The sequence below is a fragment of the Salvelinus fontinalis genome, unplaced genomic scaffold (assembly GCF_029448725.1).
Source record: "Salvelinus fontinalis isolate EN_2023a unplaced genomic scaffold, ASM2944872v1 scaffold_0286, whole genome shotgun sequence".
NCBI classification, from domain to species: domain Eukaryota; kingdom Metazoa; phylum Chordata; class Actinopteri; order Salmoniformes; family Salmonidae; genus Salvelinus; species Salvelinus fontinalis.
In genome coordinates, this window is record NW_026600495.1 from 147872 (window position 1) to 173203 (window position 25332).

General features: G+C 43.6%; 1 protein-coding gene across 1 annotated transcript in view; it reads right to left on the minus strand.

Moving 5' to 3' along the window:
- The window catches only part of LOC129845390 (coronin-2A-like), a 35464-nt gene extending 18688 nt beyond the window's left edge, over positions 1 to 16776 (minus strand). Inside the window, exons 1-7 of the mRNA XM_055913300.1 lie at positions 16699 to 16776; positions 14245 to 14445; positions 10944 to 11060; positions 4038 to 4187; positions 3650 to 3829; positions 2658 to 2774; positions 1980 to 2084 (exon numbers count right to left, since the gene is read on the minus strand). Of these exons, the coding sequence (XP_055769275.1) occupies positions 1980 to 2084; positions 2658 to 2774; positions 3650 to 3829; positions 4038 to 4187; positions 10944 to 11060; positions 14245 to 14445 (870 nt within the window). The 5' untranslated portion in view covers positions 16699 to 16776. The remainder of the gene's footprint in view (positions 1 to 1979; positions 2085 to 2657; positions 2775 to 3649; positions 3830 to 4037; positions 4188 to 10943; positions 11061 to 14244; positions 14446 to 16698) is intronic.
- Between the last annotated feature and the right edge of the window lie 8556 nt (positions 16777 to 25332).

The window sequence follows — 25332 nt, forward strand, 5'->3', positions numbered from 1 at the left end:
GTGTATCAGGGTCGTAGCAGAGTGATTGATCAGTATTGATTACCTTGCCAGCCAGGTAGAGTATGTGTGTATCAGGGTCGTAGCAGAGTGATTGATTAGTATTGATTACCTTGCCAGCCAGGTAGAGTATGTGTGTATCAGGGTCGTTAGTATTGATTAGTATTGATTACCTTGCCAGCCAGGTAGAGTATGTGTGTATCAGGGTCGTTAGTATTGATCAGTATTGATTACCTTGCCAGCCAGGTAGAGTATGTGTGTATCAGGGTCGTTAGTATTGATTAGTATTGATTACCTTGCCAGCCAGGTAGAGTATGTGTGTATCAGGGTCGTTAGTATTGATTAGTATTGATTACCTTGCCAGCCAGGTAGAGTATGTGTGTATCAGGGTCGTTAGTATTGATTAGTATTGATTACCTTGCCAGCCAGGTAGAGTATGTGTGTATCAGGGTCGTAGCAGAGTGATTGATCAGTATTGATTACCTTGCCAGCCAGGTAGAGTATGTGTGTATCAGGGTCGTAGCAGAGTGATTGATTAGTATTGATTACCTTGCCAGCCAGGTAGAGTATGTGTGTATCAGGGTCGTTAGTATTGATTAGTATTGATTACCTTGCCAGCCAGGTAGAGTATGTGTGTATCAGGGTCGTTAGTATTGATCAGTATTGATTACCTTGCCAGCCAGGTAGAGTATGTGTGTATCAGGGTCGTTAGTATTGATTAGTATTGATTACCTTGCCAGCCAGGTAGAGTATGTGTGTATCAGGGTCGTTAGTATTGATTAGTATTGATTACCTTGCCAGCCAGGTAGAGTATGTGTGTATCAGGGTCGTTAGTATTGATTAGTATTGATTACCTTGCCAGCCAGGTAGAGTATGTGTGTATCAGGGTCATAGCAGAGTGATTGATCAGTATTGATTACCTTGCCAGCCAGGTAGAGTATGTGTGTATCAGGGTCATAGCAGAGTGATTGATCAGTATTGATTACCTTGCCAGCCAGGTAGAGTATGTGTGTATCAGGGTCATAGCAGAGTGATTGATCAGTATTGATTACCTTGCCAGCCAGGTAGAGTATGTGTGTATCAGGGTCGTTAGTATTGATTAGTATTGATTACCTTGCCAGCCAGGTAGAGTATGTGTGTATCAGGGTCATAGCAGAGTGATTGATCAGTATTGATTACCTTGCCAGCCAGGTAGAGTATGTGTGTATCAGGGTCGTTAGTATTGATTAGTATTGATTACCTTGCCAGCCAGGTAGAGTATGTGTGTATCAGGGTTGTTAGTATTGATTAGTATTGATTACCTTGCCAGCCAGGTAGAGTATGTGTGTATCAGGGTCGTTAGTATTGATTAGTATTGATTACCTTGCCAGCCAGGTAGAGTATGTGTGTATCAGGGTCATAGCAGAGTGATTGATCAGTATTGATTACCTTGCCAGCCAGGTAGAGTATGTGTGTATCAGGGTCGTTAGTATTGATTAGTATTGATTACCTTGCCAGCCAGGTAGAGTATGTGTGTATCAGGGTCGTTAGTATTGATCAGTATTGATTACCTTGCCAGCCAGGTAGAGTATGTGTGTATCAGGGTCGTTAGTATTGATTAGTATTGATTACCTTGCCAGCCAGGTAGAGTATGTGTGTATCAGGGTCATAGCAGAGTGATTGATCAGTATTGATTACCTTGCCAGCCAGGTAGAGTATGTGTGTATCAGGGTCGTTAGTATTGATTAGTATTGATTACCTTGCCAGCCAGGTAGAGTATGTGTGTATCAGGGTCGTTAGTATTGATTAGTATTGATTACCTTGCCAGCCAGGTAGAGTATGTGTGTATCAGGGTCGTTAGTATTGATCAGTATTGATTACCTTGCCAGCCAGGTAGAGTATGTGTGTATCAGGGTCGTTAGTATTGATCAGTATTGATTACCTTGCCAGCCAGGTAGAGTATGTGTGTATCAGGGTCGTTAGTATTGATCAGTATTGATTACCTTGCCAGCCAGGTAGAGTATGTGTGTATCAGGGTCATAGAATGGGAAGAGAACTCCTGCAGCTCCATCCACCTCCTCCTCCGACAGCGGCTCTGACAGATCATCCTACATGTCAGAGATAAAACAATGAATGGTGTGTATGTGCGGACATGTGTGTGTGTGGACGTGTGTGTGTGTGTGTGGACGTGTTTAACTATTCTTGTGGGGACCAGAAGTCCCTACAAGAACAGTAAACGAACAAAAAGTTGACCAGCTGGGGACATTTTGTTAGTCCCCACAAGGTCCAATGCTATTTCTAGGGGGTTTAGGGTTAAGGTTAGAATTAGTGTTAGGGTTAGAATTAAGTTAAATATTAAGGTTAGGAGCTAGGGTTAGTTGTAGGGTTAGGGTTAGGAGCAAGGGTTAGGGTTAGGGTTAGGGTTAGGTTTAGGGTTAGGTTTAGGGTTAGGGGTAAGGGAAAATAGGATTTTGAAGGGGACTGAATTGTATGTCCCCACAAGGTTAGCTGTACAAGACTGTGTGTGTGTGTGTGTGTGTGTGTGTGTGTGTGTGTGTGTGTGTGTGTGTGTGTGTGTGTGTGTGTGTGTGTGTGTGTGTGTGTGTGTGTGTGTGTGTGTGTGTGTGTGTGTGTGTGTGTGTGTGTGTGTGTGTGTGTGTGTGTTCGTGCATCTCTCTCACTGGATCCCATAATGTGATCTGTCTTTGGTTCCATGGTGAGCTGCCAGTAGAAAACAACATGTTCTGGTCTCCTATAAACACCACCTTATTGGCCCTGTGGTGTTTACTGCTGGACACCTACACACACACACACACACACAGACAGACAGACACACACACACACACAGACAGACAGACAGACAGACAGACAGACAGACAGACAGACAGACACAGACAGACAGAGACACAGACAGACAGACGCACACACACAGACACACACAGACACACACACACAGACACACAGACACACACAGACACACACACACAGACACCCAGACACACACACAGACACACAGAGACACACAGACACAGACACACGAGTAATAACGTTAAAGACAGGGCCCTCTTTCCAACTCTATAATCCTTCTAGATGTTTTAGTTATTAACTGGTCATGTTCTCCTGAATCATCTCTACTAATCTCTACTAATCTACTAGACTGTCAACGGCACGGACACATAAATCACTTTCATATAAATTAACAACGTTTCCATAGATTTCCAACATTATTAGTTAATTACCAGATTTTCGGAAACTTACCGTAACGTTGGTAAATTACTGTAATGTTGGTAAATTACCGGGATGTTGGTAAATTACCGTAACGTTGGCAAATTACCATAACGTTGGTAAATTACCGTAGCGTTGGTAAATTACCATAGCGTTGGTAAATTACCGTAACATTGGTAAATTACTGTAATGTTGGTAAATTACCGGGATGTTGGTAAATTACTGTAACGTTGGCAAATTACCGGGACGTTGGTAAATTACCGTGACGTTGGTAAATTACCGTGACGTTGGTAAATTACCAAAACGTTGGTAAATTACCGGGACGTTGGTAAATTACCGGGACGTTGGTAAATTACCGGGACGTTGGTAAATTACCATGATGTTGGTAAAGTACCGGGACTTTGACCAGCCCCCACACCCAGACAGACCCAGACACACCCAGACAGACCTGTATGAGGCGTCCAGTGCGTGGGTCCATGACTCTGATCTTCTTGTCCAGGCTGGTGGTAGCTAGAGAGCTGCCGTCATTGTTGAAGGACATGGAGAGAACCAGCTCAGTGTGAAGAGATATAACACATACTGGGTTCCTCAGCACGGAGTCACACACTGACACATCCCAGACCATCACCTGTAGAGAGGAGAGAGGAGAGAGGAGAGAGGAGAGAGGAGAGAGAGTGTGTGTCTTTTCAGACATTGTGTGTGTGTGTGTTTTCAGACATTGTGTGTGTGTGTTTTCAGACAATGTGTGTGTGTGTGTTTTCAGACATTGTGTGTGTGTGTTTTCAGACTGTGTGTGTGTGTGTGTGTGTTTTCAGACAGTGTGCGTGTGTTTCTACCTTGTAGTCGTAGGCTGAGCTGACCAGTAGATCCCTAGCAGTAGGATGCCATTCTATCAGGTTGACTCTGCGGCTGTGACCCTGAAGCACCTTCCTAGGGAGGGTCATGTTCTGATGGACACCATTGTCTGGGATGTCCCATAGCTTTACCTGTAACACATACAGGGGTCACGCACACACACAACGCATGTCAACACACACACACACACACACGCACACACACAACGCATGTCAACACAGATACACACACACACACAACGCATGTCAACACACACACACACACACACACGCACACACACAACGCATGTCAACACACACACACACACACAACGCATGTCAACACAGACACACACACACACACACACAACGCATGTCAACACACACACACACACACACACACACAACACGTGTCAACACACACACACACACAACACCCGTCAACGCACTAGGGCTGACCCCAATTAGTAGACTGGTTGATTGTTTAGTCATTAGACTGGTTGATTGTTTAGTCATTAGACTGGTTGATTGTTTGGTCATTAGACTGGTTGATTGTTTGGTCATTAGACTGGTTGATTGTTTGGTCATTAGACTGGTTGATTGTTTGGTCAGTAGACTGGTTGATTGTTTGGTCAGTAGACTGGTTGATTGTTTGGTCAGTAGACTGGTTGATTGTTTGGTCATTAGACTGGTTGATTGTTTGGTCATTAGACTGGTTGATTGTTTGGTCATTAGATTGGTTGATTGTTTGGTCATTAGACTGGTTGATTGTTTGGTCAGTAGACTGGTTGATTGTTTGGTCAGTAGACTGGTTGATTGTTTGGTCAGTAGACTGGTGGTCGACCGAGCTTGTTTTAGTCCCCATCTCTGTGAACTAATCCATTGTGGAGGCCGAGACTAAAATACTTTGTTTTGTTGTTTGTGTCGAACTGCCAGGTCACGGTTGTAAATGAGAACTTGTTCTCAACTGGCCTACCTAGTTAAATAAAGATGAACAAAAATAAAATTTAAATAAAAAAATCGGAAAAAAAATCGAAAAAGTGGTCGGAGGCTCCACATAGAGGGTGTGACTTTTGCGGAGCCCCCGGAGGCCAAATCGAGCTCCGTACCGCAGCGCCTCCCAAATGTAAACACAAACGAGGAGGGCTCTGTATAGCTCCCCATTGTCATGATTGGTTGACGGTAGCTGGGGCAGGTACCTCCTTTATAAACACAAACTCACTTCCTTCAGGCTATTCTTGCCCCCAATTCTGCTGAGGCCATATCACCGTAAATGATGCATGGCCAATGCAGATGTCGGAATGACCATGCGCCCAGAATGCACTTCTCTCCCCTCCAGAATGCACTTCTCTCCCTCCAGAATGCACTTCTCTCCCTCCCAGAATGCACTTCTCTCCCCTCCAGAATGTACTTCTCCCCCCTCCAGAATGCACTTCTCTCCCTCCAGAATGCACTTCTCTCCCTCCCAGAATGCACTTCTCTCCCCTCCAGAATGTACTTCTCTCCCCTCCAGAATGCACTTCTCTCCCCTCCAGAATGCACTTCTCTCCCTCCAGAATGCACTTCTCCCCTCCAGAATGCACTTCTCTCCCTCCAGAATGCACTTCTCTCCCTCCAGAATGCACTTCTCTCCCCCCCAGAATGCACTTCTCTCCACCCCAGAATGCACTTCTCTCCCCTCCAGAATGCACTTCTCTCCCCTCCAGAATGCACTTCTCTCCCCCCCAGAATGCACTTCTCTCCACCCCAGAATGCACTTCTCTCCCCTCCAGAATGCACTTCTCTCCCCCCCAGAATGCACTTCTCTCCCCTCCAGAATGCACTTCTCTCCCCTCCAGAATGCACTTCTCTCCCCTCCAGAATGCACTTCTCTCCCTCCCAGAATGCACTTCTCTCCCTCCCAGAATGCACTTCTCTCCCTCCCAGAATGCACTTCTCTCCCCTCCAGAATGCACTTCTCTCCCCTCCAGAATGCACTTCTCTCCCTCCCAGAATGCACTTCTCCCCCCTCCAGAATGCACTTCTCTCCCCTCTAGAATGCACTTCTCTCCCCTCCAGAATGCACTTCTCTCCCTCCAGAATGCACTTCTCTCCCCTCCAGAATGCACTTCTCTCCCCTCCAGAATGCACTTCTCTCCCTCCAGAATGCACTTCTCTCCCCCCAGAATGCACTTCTCTCCCTCCAGAATGCACTTCTCTCCCTCCAGAATGCACTTCTCTCCCCTCCAGAATGCACTTCTCTCCCCTCCAGAATGTACTTCTCTCCCCTCCAGAATGCACTTCTCTCCCCCCCAGAATGCACTTCTCTCCCCCCAGAATGCACTTCTCTCCCTCCAGAATGTACTTCTCTCCCCTCCAGAATGCACTTCTCTCCCCCCCAGAATGCACTTCTCTCCCCCCCAGAATGCACTTCTCTCCCCTCCAGAATGCACTTCTCTCCCTCCCAGAATGCACTTCTCTCCCTCCCAGAATGCACTTCTCTCCCGCCAATTTGTGCACATTCATTGTTTCATAACTTCATTGTGTGAATGTTTTATATTTTTGTTGCCTTCTATTGTTTGTGCTAGAATAATTACAAGGTTATATTGAATACTCTTTTATGCTTTTATTATTATATAGAATAGGGATCTATTGTTACTTTCTCATCTGTGTCTGTGTGAACTGAGAAGAGCCTCAGAAGCTTTGGGTTGGCAACTGATTTACAAATGGCTTGGTGATAAGACCACATTCCATGAGTCTGTGTGTCCCTAACCTTAATAGTGACTCTGTACCGATACTCCACTGTATATAGTGGAGCTATTGTTATTTTACTGCTGCTATTTATTTACTTGTTCTTTTTTATTTCTTATTTCTTATTCATATTTTTTTGGTTAAACTACATTGTTGATTAAGGGCTTGTAAGTAAGCGTTTCACTGTAAGGTCTACTACACCTGTTGTATTCAGCATTTCACTGTAAGGTCTACTACACCTGTTGTATTCAGCATTTCACTGTGAGGTCTACTACACCTGTTGTATTCAGCATTTCACTGTGAGGTCTACTACACCTGTTGTATTCAGCATTTCACTGTAAGGTCTACTACACCTGTTGTATTCAGCATTTCACTGTGAGGTCTACTACACCTGTTGTATTCAGCATTTCACTGTAAGGTCTACTACACCTGTTGTATTCAGCATTTCACTGTGAGGTCTACTACACCTGTTGTATTCAGCATTTCACTGTGAGGTCTACTACACCTGTTGTATTCAGCATTTCACTGTAAGGTCTACTACACCTGTTGTATTCAGCATTTCACTGTAAGGTCTACTACACCTGTTGTATTCAGCATTTCACTGTGAGGTCTACTACACCTGTTGTATTCAGCATTTCACTGTGAGGTCTACTACACCTGTTGTATTCAGCATTTCACTGTAAGGTCTACTACACCTGTTGTATTCAGCATTTTACTGTGAGGTCTACTACACCTGTTGTATTCAGCATTTCACTGTAAGGTCTACTACACCTGTTGTATTCAGCATTTCACTGTGAGGTCTACTACACCTGTTGTATTCAGCATTTCACTGTAAGGTCTACTACACCTGTTGTATTCAGCATTTCACTGTGAGGTCTACTACACCTGTTGTATTCAGCATTTCACTGTGAGGTCTACTACACCTGTTGTATTCAGCATTTCACTGTGAGGTCTACTACACCTGTTATATTCAGCATTTCACTGTAAGGTCTACTACACCTGTTGTATTCAGCATTTCACTGTGAGGTCTACCTACACCTGTTGTATTCAGCATTTCACTGTGAGGTCTACTACACCTGTTGTATTCAGCATTTCACTGTGAGGTCTACTACACCTGTTGTATTCAGCATTTCACTGTGAGGTCTACTACACCTGTTGTATTCAGCATTTCACTGTAAGGTCTACTACACCTGTTGTATTCAGCATTTCACTGTGAGGTCTACTACACCTGTTGTATTCAGCATTTCACTGTGAGGTCTACTACACCTGTTGTATTCAGCATTTCACTGTGAGGTCTACTACACCTGTTGTATTCAGCATTTCACTGTGAGGTCTACTACACCTGTTGTATTCAGCATTTCACTGTGAGGTCTACACATTTGAGAAACAAGTTTTGGTTTATTTAATTCCATTCTACGAGTTCTGTCAATTTAGTCACTGTCTTTTGTTTGAAGAGCTCCTGTCAATGTTGATTTACCCATAGAAGTAGGCCTATAGGCTAGCTGGCCTGATTTACACATAGAAGTAGGCCTATAGGCTAGCTGGCCTGATTTACACATAGAAGTAGGCCTATAGGCTAGCTGGCCTGATTTACACATAGAAGTAGGCCTATAGGCTAGCCGGCCTGATTTACACATAGAATTAGGCCTATAGGCTAGCTGGCCTGATTTACACATAGAAGTAGGCCTATAGGCTAGCTGGCCTGATTTACACATAGAAGTAGGGCTATAGGCTAGCTGGCCTGATTTACACATAGAAGTAGGCCTATAGGCTAGCTGGCCTGATTTACCCATAGAAGTAGACCTATAGGCTAGCTGGCCTGATTTACACATAGAAGTAGGCCTATAGGCTAGCTGGCCTGATTTACACATAGAAGTAGGCCTATAGGCTAGCTGGCCTGATTTACACATAGAAGTAGGCCTATAGGCTAGCTGGCCTGATTTACACATAGAAGTAGACCTATAGGCTAGCTGGCCTGATTTACACATAGAAGTAGACCTATAGGCTAGCTGGCCTGATTTACACATAGAAGTAGGCCTATAGGCTAACAGGGCCTTTTTTACACATAGAAGTAGACCTATAGGCTAGCTGGCCTGATTTACACATAGAAGTGGGCCTATAGGCTAGCTGGCCTGATTTACACATAGAATTAGGCCTATAGGCTAGCTGGCCTGATTTACACATAGAAGTAGGCCTATAGGCTAGCTGGCTTACGGGCAAATGTAGACATATAAATGTGCCCATTTTGGGGATCTGATAGTATTTCTGATTGGCTTAAAGCACCACCAATAATGACCTGTGGAGCTTCTCAAAGTAATGTTTTCTTCACCTCAAACATCAAGCAAACAAAGTCTGTCTTTACATCACATTGAGAATGACAATAGTTCCTCAATGTATTGGAAAATTCTGTCCAGCTCTCTCCCTGTCGATAACCACTCAGCGTGAAAGGGAAAAATATCATGCTCTGATCCAGTGGAAACGTCATAAAATAGGTCTACCTGATTACTTCTTATCAGTGCTTGACTTGGACTGAAACAGGTTCCAGAACTCATTTTGGGTACTGGTACTGTTTATATTTAGGTGCAGGAGCTCCACAATACTTTTGAGCTCATATTCTATAAGAGGAACAGGAGCTCAATCAGTAGAACATTTGAGGTGCCGGTACACTGCTCCGGTGAGCTCCTGCCCAAGTCAAGCACTGCTTCTTATCCCTTGCTCAAATAGCCTACAGCTGCTGTGTCTGTCCCAAGCTCACTGGCACAGGAAACTGAGGACCCAGAATATTTTATACAATTTTGCAAGTTTGCTAGCACATGCTTAAGGCTAAAGTTAATAGTTGATAAAAAATAAAAATGATTCAAGTTTGTTGCAGACAGGCAATGTGTAGCCAATGTGATTTTATTAAATATTTATTTTTATCAGGCTGCAATGTTTTTATTTGTTGGCTTTATGTAGGCTATTTTAACATAGTTGGCCAACGGCAATATAAGTTACTTCTTAGGTTTGTATCATTTTCATTTATATTTAGATTGAATTTTGATTAACTACATGACAATTATTTTAAGATATGAAGACATTATAAATTAAATAAAACTGTTTAAAAAAAAAATGTGCAAATGAAAACCGTAACTGTCATGCCGATCGGTTTAAATGGTAAGATAAATTGTCTTTCAACATGAGAAAGGTTTCCGACTCCTCATGTAGCCTATTAGCAGCAACTTCAGGAGAGTAATGGCAGAATGTGAGAAAGCCAGCAGGAGCATGAGGAGAATAGTTGGGTCAGGTTATTTTTTTCTTCTTCTGGTTATCTAGATCTCTGGCGCCCTCTTTAGGCTTTTGTCTTATTTCATTCAATCGTAAGCTTAATGCATCAGACAAGCTCAGTACATGTAGTTGATATTATTAACCAATAGGGTGTGTCTATATATGGGAAAATACACGTTTAAAAATGTCCAGCAATTGATTGGTCGAAAGAACAGACGACTTTCGTGTTGACCAAGATTTTTTTGGGTCGGGGACAGCCCTACAACACACTCAACACACACACACACACACACACACACACACACACACACACACACACACACACACACACACACACACAGAGCTTCAATTCAGCACTGGGAATAAAGACAGTTTCAAAGAAAGTTTTGAAACATCAGAGTTCATATCCACTGTGGACTAATTAGGAGTCAACAGGTTATAGTGTTTACTAACAACTATTGTGGTTGTATATCAGTGTATAGTGTGTACTAACGACTACTGTGGCAGTATATCAGTGTATAGTGTTTACTAACAACTACTGTGGCAGTATATCAGTGTATAGTGTTTACTAACAACTACTGTGGTTGTATATCAGTGTATAGCGTGTACTAACGACTACTGTGGCAGTATATCAGTGTATAGCGTGTACTAACGACTACTGTGGCAGTATATCAGTGTATAGTGTGTACTAATGACTACTGTGGCTGTATATCAGGGTATAGTGTGTACTAACAACTATTGTGGTTGTATAGTGTGTACTAACGACTTCTGTGGTTGTATATCAGGGTAGAGTGTGTACTAACGACTACTGTGGCTGTATATCAGTGTATAGTGTGTACTAACGACAACTGTGCATGTATATCTATGTATAGTGTGTACTAATGACTACTATGCGTGCATATCTGTAGTACTGACGGTGCAGTCCTCAGAGCAGGAGGCGATGCAGTGGTCATCAAAGGGATTCCACTTGACATCCAACACCCTGGCACTGTGACCACACACCCTGGGGTGGTGGGGGTCTACTTTACCAGTCTGGAGAGAACGAGGAGGTAAGGAAGAAGGAGAAGAAGAGAGCCAGGAGAAGGAAGAGGTGGTGAGGAAGAGGGGGGGATACAAATAATGCTTAAAAAGAGATCAGGATAGTGAACGTACAACATGATGTATAATGCATTCACTAGGCTTGTCAAGCAATAATTTAACATACACACGACTAAAGCAGACCAGTAAAAATCATCTGACAGCAGGAAGAGGACGTGGCGTAACTAGGAAATTACGTAAACAGGAAGTGAGGTCACTCAGTAACTTGGGAGAGGCTATGCCAAAGATGATGGATATACAGACAAGATGTATGTCTCTCCGCCCTAACAAAGGAATGGGAGTTGTTGTCCACAAAGCGGTACGGCGGGCTGTCCAGCTTAAACCTATCCTTTCTTTGGATTGGTGGATACATCTCAATATTGTAATCCTTTTTTAAATATTCGATTAGGGTTCTTGGAGGGAAGTATCTAGCTCGTGTAGCCAATATCAGTCGAGTAAGGAGAGGGAAGTAGCTAGCTAGTGTAGCTATTATCAGGCCAGTAAGGAGAGGGAAGTAGCTAGCTAGTGTAGCTATTATCAGGCCAGTAAGGAGAGGGAAGTAGCTAGCTAGTGTAGCTATTATCAGGCCAGTAAGGAGAGGGAAGTAGCTTGCTAGTGTAGCTAATATCAGGCCAGTAAGGAGAGGGAAGTAGCTAGCTAGTGTAGCTAATATCAGTCGAGTAAGGAGAGGGAAGTAGCTTGCTAGTGTAGCTATTATCAGGCCAGTAAGGAGAGGGAAGTAGCTTGCTAGTGTAGCTATTATCAGGCCAGTAAGGAGAGGGAAGTAGCTTGCTAGTGTAGCTATTATCAGGCCAGTAAGGAGAGGGAAGTAGCTTGCTAGTGTAGCTATTATCAGGCCAGTAAGGAGAGGGAAGTAGCTTGCTAGTGTAGCTATTATCAGGCCAGTAAGGAGAGGGAAGTAGCTAGCTAGTGTAGCTATTATCAGGCCAGTAAGGAGAGGGAAGTAGCTTGCTAGTGTAGCTATTATCAGGCCAGTAAGGAGAGGGAAGTAGCTAGCTAGTGTAGCTATTATCAGGCCAGTAAGGAGAGGGAAGTAGCTAGCTAGTGTAGCCATTATCAGGCCAGTAAGGAGAGGGAAGTAGCTTGCTAGTGTAGCTATTATCAGGCCAGTAAGGAGAGGGAAGTAGCTAGCTAGTGTAGCTATTATCAGGCCAGTAAGGAGAGGGAAGTAGCTAGCTAGTGTAGCTATTATCAGGCCAGTAAGGAGAGGGAAGTAGCTAGCTAGTGTAGCTATTATCAGGCCAGTAAGGAGAGGGAAGTAGCTAGCTAGTGTAGCTATTATCAGGCCAGTAAGGAGAGGGAAGTAGCTAGCTAGTGTAGCTATTATCAGGCCAGTAAGGAGAGGGAAGTAGCTAGCTAGTGTAGCTATTATCAGGCCAGTAAGGAGAGGGAAGTAGCTTGCTAGTGTAGCTATTATCAGGCCAGTAAGGAGAGGGAAGTAGCTTGCTAGTGTAGCTATTATCAGGCCAGTAAGGAGAGGGAAGTAGCTTGCTAGTGTAGCTATTATCAGGCCAGTAAGGAGAGGGAAGTAGCTTGCTAGTGTAGCTATTATCAGGCCAGTAAGGAGAGGGAAGTAGCTAGCTAGTGTAGCTATTATCAGGCCAGTAAGGAGAGGGAAGTAGCTAGCTAGTGTAGCTATTATCAGGCCAGTAAGGAGAGGGAAGTAGCTTGCTAGTGTAGCTATTATCAGGCCAGTAAGGAGAGGGAAGTAGCTTGCTAGTGTAGCTATTATCAGGCCAGTAAGGAGAGGGAAGTAGCTAGCTAGTGTAGCTATTATCAGGCCAGTAAGGAGAGGGAAGTAGCTTGCTAGTGTAGCTATTATCAGGCCAGTAAGGAGAGGGAAGTAGCTAGCTAGTGTAGCTATTATCAGGCCAGTAAGGAGAGGGAAGTAGCTAGCTAGTGTAGCTATTATCAGGCCAGTAAGGAGAGGGAAGTAGCTAGCTAGTGTAGCTATTATCAGACCAGTAAGGAGAGGGAAGTAGCTAGCTAGTGTAGCTATTATCAGGCCAGTAAGGAGAGGGAAGTAGCTAGTGTAAGAAATTGAAATAGAGACTGGAAACTAGCAATAACTACACTTCAACATAAGCCATATATTATACAAAAACACACATACTCCTCATTTCTCTTGGACATATGCTGGACTTAAGACACCAACTATAGACACACATAATTCCCCTCCCCCATAATAACCACAGACACACCCAACCCATGGTTGGACCTCAGGACAAAGAACTCTCAGGAACCAATGGAACGTGGACACCAGGCCTGATCAGGACTACCCAAGACCCAGATCGACCAATCGGAAGGCCGGACTCGCAGATCTACCTACTTTGCTTGTTGTCTGTATAGTACTGAACAATTCTGGAAACTCTCTCTTTTCCTGACGACCCCATACGGATCAGATAGAAAGAGCCGTGCTGCACGCTTTGCATAATATTTTTACACTTGAATAAACCTGCCTTATTATAAAATTATCCACCTCGTCCTATGTCTCCACTTGGTCTCCTGTCTCAAGTAAAACGAATTATTAACACTAGCTAGTGTAGCTATTATCAGGCCAGTAAGGAGAGGGAAGTAGCTAGTGTAGCTATTATCAGGCCAGTAAGGAGAGGGAAGTAGCTAGCTAGTGTAGCTATTATCAGGCCAGTAAGGAGAGGGAAGTAGCTAGCTAGTGTAGCTATTATCAGGCCAGTAAGGAGAGGGAAGTAGCTAGCTAGTGTAGCTATTATCAGGCCAGTAAGGAGAGGGAAGTAGCTAGCTAGTGTAGCTATTATCAGACCAGTAAGGAGAGGGAAGTAGCTAGCTAGTGTAGCTATTATCAGGCCAGTAAGGAGAGGGAAGTAGCTAGCTGGTGTAGCTAATATCAGGCCAGGGTGACAGGCTTTTGTAGTCCAATAAAAACGGAATGATTCTTAACAATCTCACGAATTCAGCAGACAAGTTTTAAAATCTTGAAGAAGTTTCTAGCCACAACCATAAAGTAAACTGGCTGGGCAGGGCTCATAAGGATGAACCGAATCCGTTTGTCGATCCCCACTCAACTCTCGCTGTGTTAACATGCATAATCATTTTTTAGGGGCACCGAACGTGTCCGTATAGCCTCTCTCCGGTAACGTACGTGATGGATGGAGAGGACCAAGAAAGCACCGCCCCCGGAGCATTCCGTTACTATGGCAATGAAGAGTGGGTTGACGGAGCAGTAGTGGTTGTCATGGACGCTGTGTGTGATCGGGATTCCGTGGTAACCGTGGTCTTTGGTGGAGGCCTTACCGTAGACGTGACGGAATTTAGAACTACGGTACGGAGGGCACCATGACATCTAAGAAGAGGAGGAAGATTACAATGTTATTGATGATGATTATATGTGAACAGGTGGATACACACAGGTGGTTCGGCTTGTGGGTGTTCCTCATATGCACTGCTATTGAGAGATCCAGTTGGACAACACAGTGGGGAGAAAGAGAGAGAGAGAGACAGAGACAGAGACAGAGAGAGAGAGAGAGAGAGAGAGTGAGCGAGTGAGCGAGTGAGTGAGTGAGAGAGAGTGAGACAGAGGCAGAGACAGAGACACAGAGAGAGAGACAGAGACACAGTGAGAGAGAGCGAGAGAGAGAGACAGAGACACAGTGAGAGAGAGAGTGAGAGAGAGAGAGAGAGAGTGAGAGAGAGTGAGAGAGAGTGAGAGAGAGTGAGAGCGGAGAGAGACAGAGACACAGTGAGAGAGAGAGTGAGAGAGTGAGAGAGAGAGAGAGAGAGAGAGAGAGAGAGAGAGAGAGAAAGAGGTTACTCCTCATGTTTTTCCTGTCCATATCGTCTTCCTATAATAAGACTAAGAATAGACTAACCTTTCTATCGTCCTATTGACTTCTCTCATACATAATGCATCGTTTTCCTCCTGGTTTACTGTGTGTTCTTAGTGAATCTTTAATCCGTAACACCCTCTCCCGTTGCCTGCCTGGGATAACAAACAATGGCACACACGACCTTTGACGTTTGATCTTTAGGGAGGACAATAGAGTCGACAGTGTAAAAAGTAATGGAAGCAACATACCAACAACTAGTATTACCTCTAAGCAGGAATGGAAATTAAGCTAGCCAGCCAGCTGGCTAGTACTTTTCAGACTGGGCTAGTAGAAAATATGCCAGACTAGCTCTGTGGCTAATTATGTCTTTTCAAGTACCGCATCGCACGGAGTTTGGACCTAATGTTTCCTGGGCTAGTGGAAATCACAGTCTATTAGCCCGGCTGGCCAGTGCCCAAAATCCTTAAGTTCCATCAATGTCTCTAAGAGTAGATGTAGCCTAAGACTGTGTTAGTCCACTGAGCTAAATAAAGCCTAGAGGGTTCTGAGGCAAGATAAGAGTGTTGGGGTCACCAGTAGGTTTGACCTCTCACTCACTAACTCAACTGCACAGCAGGTTACTCATAAAACCACAAAACAGTGTTATATACAGCGGCTTTACAAAGTGTTCACACTCCTTTACCGTTTCCTCATGTTGTTGTTGTTACAGTCTGAATTTAAAATGGATTACATATTTATTTATTTTAATCATCACTGACCTACACACAATACCACACCACATGATGTCAAAGTCAAATTATGTTTTGGGATTTTTTTTAAACAAATTTATGAAAAATTTAAATCTGAAATGTCTTGTGTCAGTAAGTTTTCAACTCCTTTGTTATGGCAAGACTACATTTTATTTCTTTCTTTTATTTTAACTAAATAAATTAATTAGTAAAAAATGTGTTTTAATTCATAAGAAAAAAAGTCACATAATAAAGTTGCATGGACTCATGTTTAATAACCATGATTTTAGAAAGACGACCTCATCTCTGTACCCCAACACATACAGATAACTGTAAGGTCCCTCAGTAGAGCAGTGAATGGCAAACACAGATTCAACCACAAAGACCAGGGAGGTTTTCCAATGCTTCACAAAGAAGGGCATCTATTGGTAGATGGGTAAAAACATTTTAAAAAAGCAGACATTATTTCATATATTTTATTTAATCCATTATGATTTCAGGCTGTAACACAACAAAATGTGGAATAAGTCAATGGATTTGAATACTTTCTGAACGCACTGTATATATAGTATTGTAGCACCCAATATGCCCTGGAATTGTAACAATGTAATAATATACGCCAATTTATCCAAAGCGACATGCATGCATTTCTTACATATGGGTGATACCGGGAATCAAACCCACTCTCTTGGAGCTGCATTGCTCTACCGACTGAGCTACGGAAGACCACGCGTCAACTTAGCCTGACTACGGAAGTCCACGCGTCAACTTAGCCTGACTACGGAAGACCACGCGTCAATTTAGCCTGACTATGGAAGACCACGCGTCAATTTAGCCTGATTATGGAGGACCACGCGTCAATTTAGCCTGAATACGGAGGACCACGCGTCAACATAGCCTGACTAGTATCAATAAGGTGTCACCTGTTCGCTTTTCTGTTCAACCATGAGACAGTAGCATACGCTTTGAAAAAACATCAACAAGTGTTCAAAATGAGTTTAAGAAGCCACCGCCATAAGCATGTCTGCTGCTTGGTCTTACCTTTGAGACGGTCCTACATCCAGAGCCTCCGATACAATAATCACCTTACAGCATCTCATAGACTAACGGACGCGCTCTCTCTCTCTCTCTGCGTGTGTGTGTTTTCTGGCTGAGCACTGTCTTAAGTCATTGGGTCGGCCGGGCGGAGGTTTTGTATCGCTGCGGTCATGCATAAATAACACCGCAGGCTACAATACAGGCACATTACTTCACAGGTCGTTGTTTGATAACTATGATATAATTTCATAACAATAGTCAGTCACACTACTATTATAAACAGCATAACATAACCACTCATTCTACCAAAAGCTAGCTAGTGCCTTCACAAATTATTCATACCTTTTGACTTACCCCACATTTTGTTATTACAGCCTGAATTACATTTGATTAAATTGATGTCCCACCCATCTACACACAATACCCCATAATGACGAAGTGAAAACATGTTTAGACATTTTGGTACATTTATTGAACATGAAATACAGAAATGTCTCATTTAGATGAGTATTCACACCCCCTTAGTCAATACATGTTAGAATCCCCTTTAGCAGCAAATACAGCTGTGGGTCTTTCTGGGTTGTACAATATTTGCACATTATTTTTCAGTAAATTCTTCCAAGCTCTGTCAAATTGGTTGTTGATCATCGCTAGACAACCATTTAAGTCTTGCCATAGATCTTCTTTTTTTTTCACACAAATTTCGTGATATCCAGTATTGTCCCATCGCTGCAACTCCCCTACGGACTCGGGAGAGGCTAAGATCGAGAGCCATGTGTCCTCTGAAACACGACCCTGCCAAGCCTCACTGCTTCTTGACACACTGCTCGCTTAACCTGGAAGACAGCAGCACCAATGTGTCGGGGGAAACACTGTCCAGCTGGTGACCTGGGGTCAGCTTGCAGGCGCCAGGGCCCGCCACAAGGAGTCGCTAGAGGACGATGGGACAAGGACAATGCGACAGGCCAACTGCTCCCCTAGCCCGGACGACCGTGGGCTAATTGTGCGCCGCCTCATGGGTCTCCCAGTCACGGCCGGCTGTGACACAGCCTAGGATCGAACCCGGGTCTGTAGTGACGCCTCAAGCACTGCGACTCAGTGCCTTAGGCCACTGCTTCATTCGGGAGGCCCAAGCCAATTTCAGTCAAAACTGTAACTAGGCAACTCGGGAATATTCAGTGTGGTCTTGGTAAGCAACTCCAGTGTAGATTTGGCCTTTTGTTTTAGGTTATTGTGCTGCTGAAAGGTGAATTCATCTCCCAGTGTCTGGTGGGAAGCAGACTGAACCATGTTTTCCTCTAGGATTTTGCCTGTGCTTAAAGCTGTATTCCGTTTCTTTTTATCCTAACAAACCTATTGCCGATGACAAGCATACCCATAACATGATGCAGCCACCACCATACTTGAAATTATGAAGAGTGGCACTCAGTGATGTGTTGTGTTGGATTTGCACCAGACATAACGCTTTTATTGAGGATATAAAGTTGATTTCTTTGCCACATTTTTTGTAGTATTACTTTACTGCCTTATTGCAAACAGGATGCACGTTTTGGAATATTTTTTATTCTGTACAGGCTTCCTTCTTTTCACTCTGTCATTTAGGTTAGTATTGTGAAGTAACTACAATGTTGTTGATCCATCCTCAGTTCTCTCCTGTCACAGCCATTAAACTCTGGAACTGTTCTAAAGTCATCATTGGCTTCATGGTGAAATCCCTGAGTGGTTTCCTTCCTCTCCACCAACTGAGTTAGGAAGGATGCCTGTATCTTTGTAGTGACTGGGTGTATTGATACACCATCCAATGTGTAATTAATACCATTCTCAAAGGGATATTCAATGACTGCTTTTTTTATTTTGACCCATCTACCAATAGGTGCCCTTCATTGCGAGGCATTGGAAAACCTCCCTGATCTTTGTGCTTGAATCTGTGTTTGAAATGCACTGCTCGACTGAGGGACCTTACAGATAATTATATGTGTGGGATACAGAGATGAGGAAGTCATTCAAAAATCATGTTAAGCACTATTATTAGTCTATGCAACTTGTGACTAAGCACATTTTATTTCCTGAACTTATTTAGGCTTGCCATAACAAAGGGGTAGAATACTTATTGACTGAAGACATTTCAGATTTTCATTTTTTTTTTTTTACATTTCTAAAACTAAGTATCTATCTGGAGTCTGGAACACCTTGTCTGGAGTCTGGAACACCTTGTCTGGAGTCTGGAACACCTTGTCTGGAGTCTGGAACACCTTGTCTGGAGTCTGGAACACCTTGTCTGGAGTCTGGAACATCTATCTAAATCTAGGTATCTATCTGGAGTCTGGAACACCTTGTCTGGAGTCTGGAACATCTTGCCTGGAGTCTGGAACACCTTGTCTGGAGTCTGGAACACCTTGTCTGGAGTCTGGAACACCGTTCCTGGAGTCTGGAACACCTTGTCTGGAGTCTGGAACATCTATCTAAATCTAGGTATCTATCTGGAGTCTGGAACATCTATCTAAAACTAGGTATCTATCTGGAGTCTGGAACACCTTGTCTGGAGTCTGGAACATCTATCTAAAACTAGGTATCTATCTGGAGTCTGGAACACCTTGTCTGGAGTCTGGAACATCTATCTTAAACTAGGTATCTATCTGGAGTCTGGAACACCTTGTCTGGAGTCTGGAACATCTATCTAAAACTAGGTATCTATCTGGAGTCTGGAACACCTTGTCTGGAGTCTGGAACATCTATCTAAAACTAGGTATCTATCTGGAGTCTGGAACACCTTGTCTGGAGTCTGGAACATCTATCTAAAACTAGGTATCTATCTGGAGTCTGGAACACCGTGCCTGGAGTCTGGAACATCTAAAACTAGGTATCTATCTGGAGTCTGGAACACCTTGTCTGGAGTCTGGAACATCTATCTAAAACTAGGTATCTATCTGGAGTCTGGAACACCGTGCCTGGAGTCTGGAACATCTATCTAAAACTAGGTATCTATCTGGAGTCTGGAACACCTTGTCTGGAGTCTGGAACATCTATCTAAAACTAGGTATCTATCTGGAGTCTGGAACACCTTGTCTGGAGTCTGGAACATCTATCCAAAACTAGGTATCTATCTGGAGTCTGGAACACCGTGCCTGGAGTCTGGAACATCTATCTAAATCTACGTATCTATCTGGAGTCTGGAACACCTTGTCTGGAGTCTGGAACATCTATCCAAAACTAGGTATCTATCTGGAGTCTGGAACATCTATCTAAAACTAGGTATCTATCTGGAGTCTGGAACATCTATCTAAAACTAGGTATCTATCTGGAGTCTGGAACACCGTGCCTGGAGTCTGGAACATCTATCTGGAGTCTGGAACATCTATCTAAAACTAGGTATCTATCTGGAGTCTGGAACATCTATCTAAATCTAGGTATCTATCTGGAGTCTGGAACACAGTGCCTGGAGTCTGGAACATCTATCTAAATCTAGGTATCTATCTGGAGTCTGGAACACCTTGTCTGGAGTCTGGAACATCTATCTAAAACTAGGTATCTATCTGGAGTCTGGAACACCGTGCCTGGAGTCTGGAACATCTATCTAAAACTAGGTATCTATCTGGAGTCTGGAACACCTTGTCTGGAGTCTGGAACATCTATCTAAAACTAGGTATCTATCTGGAGTCTGGAACACCGTGCCTGGAGTCTGAAACATCTATCTAAAACTAGGTATCTATCTGGAGTCTGGAACACCTTGTCTGGAGTCTGGAACATCTATCTTAAACTAGGTATCTATCTGGAGTCTGGAACACCTTGTCTGGAGTCTGGAACATCTATCCAAAACTAGGTATCTATCTGGAGTCTGGAACACCGTGTCTGGAGTCTGGAACACCGTGCCTGGAGTCTGGAACACCGTGCCTGGAGTCTGGAACATCTATCTAAAACTAGGTATCTATCTGGAGTCTGGAACACCTTGTCTGGAGTCTGGAACATCTATCTAAAACTAGGTATCTATCTGGAGTCTGGAACACCTTGTCTGGAGTCTGGAACATCTATCTTAAACTAGGTATCTATCTGGAGTCTGGAACACCTTGTCTGGAGTCTGGAACATCTATCTAAAACTAGGTATCTATCTGGAGTCTGGAACACCTTGTCTGGAGTCTGGAACATCTATCCAAAACTAGGTATCTATCTGGAGTCTGGAACACCGTGCCTGGAGTCTGGAACATCTATCTAAATCTACGTATCTATCTGGAGTCTGGAACACCTTGTCTGGAGTCTGGAACATCTATCCAAAACTAGGTATCTATCTGGAGTCTGGAACATCTATCTAAAACTAGGTATCTATCTGGAGTCTGGAACATCTATCTAAAACTAGGTATCTATCTGGAGTCTGGAACACCGTGCCTGGAGTCTGGAACATCTATCTGGAGTCTGGAGCATCTATCTAAAACTAGGTATCTATCTGGAGTCTGGAACATCTATCTAAATCTAGGTATCTATCTGGAGTCTGGAACACAGTGCCTGGAGTCTGGAACATCTATCTAAATCTAGGTATCTATCTGGAGTCTGGAACATCTATCTAAATCTAGGTATCTATCTGGAGTCTGGAACACCGTGCCTGGAGTCTGGAACATCTATCTAAATCTAGGTATCTATCTGGAGTCTGGAACATCTATCTAAATCTAGGTATCTATCTGGAGTCTGGAACACAGTGCCTGGAGTCTGGAACATCTATCTAAATCTAGGTATCTATCTGGAGTCTGGAACATCTATCTAAATCTAGGTATCTATCTGGAGTCTGGAACACCTTGTCTGGAGTCTGGAACACCTTGTCTGGAGTCTGGAACACCGTTTCTGGAGTCTGGAACACCTTGTCTGGAGTCTGGAACATCTATCTAAATCTAGGTATCTATCTGGAGTCTGGAACATCTATCTAAAACTAGGTATCTATCTGGAGTCTGGAACACCTTGTCTGGAGTCTGGAACATCTATCTAAAACTAGGTATCTATCTGGAGTCTGGAACACCTTGTCTGGAGTCTGGAACATCTATCTTAAACTAGGTATCTATCTGGAGTCTGGAACACCTTGTCTGGAGTCTGGAACATCTATCTAAAACTAGGTATCTATCTGGAGTCTGGAACACCTTGTCTGGAGTCTGGAACATCTATCTAAAACTAGGTATCTATCTGGAGTCTGGAACACCGTGCCTGGAGTCTGGAACATCTATCTAAAACTAGGTATCTATCTGGAGTCTGGAACACCTTGTCTGGAGTCTGGAACATCTATCTAAAACTAGGTATCTATCTGGAGTCTGGAACACCGTGCCTGGAGTCTGGAACATCTATCTAAAACTAGGTATCTATCTGGAGTCTGGAACACCTTGTCTGGAGTCTGGAACATCTATCTAAAACTAGGTATCTATCTGGAGTCTGGAACACCTTGTCTGGAGTCTGGAACATCTATCTTAAACTAGGTATCTATCTGGAGTCTGGAACACCGTGCCTGGAGTCTGGAACATCTATCTAAATCTAGGTATCTATCTGGAGTCTGGAACACCTTGTCTGGAGTCTGGAACATCTATCCAAAACTAGGTATCTATCTGGAGTCTGGAACATCTATCTAAAACTAGGTATCTATCTGGAGTCTGGAACATCTATCTAAAACTACGTATCTATCTGGAGTCTGGAACACCGTGCCTGGAGTCTGGAACATCTATCTGGAGTCTGGAACATCTATCTAAAACTAGGTATCTATCTGGAGTCTGGAACATCTATCTAAATCTAGGTATCTATCTGGAGTCTGGAACACAGTGCCTGGAGTCTGGAACATCTATCTAAATCTAGGTATCTATCTGGAGTCTGGAACACCTTGTCTGGAGTCTGGAACATCTATCTAAAACTAGGTATCTATCTGGAGTCTGGAACACCTTGTCTGGAGTCTGGAACATCTATCTAAAACTAGGTATCTATCTGGAGTCTGGAACACCTTGTCTGGAGTCTGGAACATCTATCTAAAACTAGGTATCTATCTGAAGTCTGGAACACCTTGTCTGGAGTCTGGAACATCTATCTAAAACTAGGTATCTATCTGGATTCTGGAACACCGTGCCTGGAGTCTGGAACATCTATCTAAAACTAGGTATCTATCTGGAGTCTGGAACACCTTGTCTGGAGTCTGGAACATCTATCTTAAACTAGGTATCTATCTGGAGTCTGGAACACCTTGTCTGGAGTCTGGAACATCTATCCAAAACTAGGTATCTATCTGGAGTCTGGAACATCTATCTAAATCTAGGTATCTATCTGGAGTCTGGAACACCTTGTCTGGAGTCTGGAACATCTTGCCTGGAGTCTGGAACACCTTGTCTGGAGTCTGGAACACCTTGTCTGGAGTCTGAAACACCGTTCCTGGAGTCTGGAACACCTTGTCTGGAGTCTGGAACATCTATCTAAATCTAGGTATCTATCTGGAGTCTGGAACATCTATCTAAAACTAGGTATCTATCTGGAGTCTGGAACACCTTGTCTGGAGTCTGGAACATCTATCTTAAACTAGGTATCTATCTGGAGTCTGGAACACCTTGTCTGGAGTCTGGAACATCTATCCAAAACTAGGTATCTATCTGGAGTCTGGAACACCGTGCCTGGAGTCTGGAACACCGTGCCTGGAGTCTGGAACACCGTGCCTGGAGTCTGGAACATCTATCTAAAACTAGGTATCTATCTGGAGTCTGGAACACCTTGTCTGGAGTCTGGAACATCTATCTAAAACTAGGTATCTATCTGGAGTCTGGAACACCTTGTCTGGAGTCTGGAACATCTATCTAAATCTACGTATCTATCTGGAGTCTGGAACACCTTTTCTGGAGTCTGGAACATCTATCCAAAACTAGGTATCTATCTGGAGTCTGGAACATCTATCTAAAACTAGGTATCTATCTGGAGTCTGGAACATCTATCTAAAACTAGGTATCTATCTGGAGTCTGGAACACCGTGCCTGGAGTCTGGAACATCTATCTGGAGTCTGGAACATCTATCTAAAACTAGGTATCTATCTGGAGTCTGGAACACCTTGTCTGGAGTCTGGAACATCTATCTAAAACTAGGTATCTATCTGGAGTCTGGAACACCTTGTCTGGAGTCTGGAACATCTATCTAAAACTAGGTATCTATCTGGAGTCTGGAACACCGTGCCTGGAGTCTGGAACACCTTGCCTGGAGTCTGGAACATCTATCTAAAACTAGGTATCTATCTGGAGTCTGGAACACCTTGTCTGGAGTCTGGAACATCTATCTAAAACTAGGTATCTATCTGGAGTCTGGAACACCTTGTCTGGAGTCTGGAACATCTATCTAAAACTAGGTATCTATCTGGAGTCTGGAACACCTTGTCTGGAGTCTGGAACATCTATCTTAAACTAGGTATCTATCTGGAGTCTGGAACACCGTGCCTGGAGTCTGGAACATCTATCTAAATCTAGGTATCTATCTGGAGTCTGGAACACCTTGTCTGGAGTCTGGAACATCTATCCAAAACTAGGTATCTATCTGGAGTCTGGAACATCTATCTAAAACTAGGTATCTATCTGGAGTCTGGAACATCTATCTAAAACTACGTATCTATCTGGAGTCTGGAACACCGTGCCTGGAGTCTGGAACATCTATCTGGAGTCTGGAACATCTATCTAAAACTAGGTATCTATCTGGAGTCTGGAACATCTATCTAAATCTAGGTATCTATCTGGAGTCTGGAACACAGTGCCTGGAGTCTGGAACATCTATCTAAATCTAGGTATCTATCTGGAGTCTGGAACACCTTGTCTGGAGTCTGGAACATCTATCTAAAACTAGGTATCTATCTGGAGTCTGGAACACCTTGTCTGGAGTCTGGAACATCTATCTAAAACTAGGTATCTATCTGGAGTCTGGAACACCTTGTCTGGAGTCTGGAACATCTATCTAAAACTAGGTATCTATCTGGAGTCTGGAACACCTTGTCTGGAGTCTGGAACATCTATCTAAAACTAGGTATCTATCTGGAGTCTGGAACACCGTGCCTGGAGTCTGGAACATCTATCTAAAACTAGGTATCTATCTGGAGTCTGGAACACCTTGTCTGGAGTCTGGAACATCTATCTTAAACTAGGTATCTATCTGGAGTCTGGAACACCTTGTCTGGAGTCTGGAACATCTATCCAAAACTAGGTATCTATCTGGAGTCTGGAACATCTATCTAAATCTAGGTCTCTATCTGGAGTCTGGAACACCTTGTCTGGAGTCTGGAACATCTTGCCTGGAGTCTGGAACACCTTGTCTGGAGTCTGGAACACCTTGTCTGGAGTCTGGAACACCTTGTCTGGAGTCTGGAACACCTTGTCTGGAGTCTGGAACATCTATCTAAATCTAGGTATCTATCTGGAGTCTGGAACATCTATCTAAAACTAGGTATCTATCTGGAGTCTGGAACACCTTGTCTGGAGTCTGGAACATCTATCTTAAACTAGGTATCTATCTGGAGTCTGGAACACCTTGTCTGGAGTCTGGAACATCTATCCAAAACTAGGTATCTATCTGGAGTCTGGAACACCGTGCCTGGAGTCTGGAACACCGTGCCTGGAGTCTGGAACACCGTGCCTGGAGTCTGGAACATCTATCTAAAA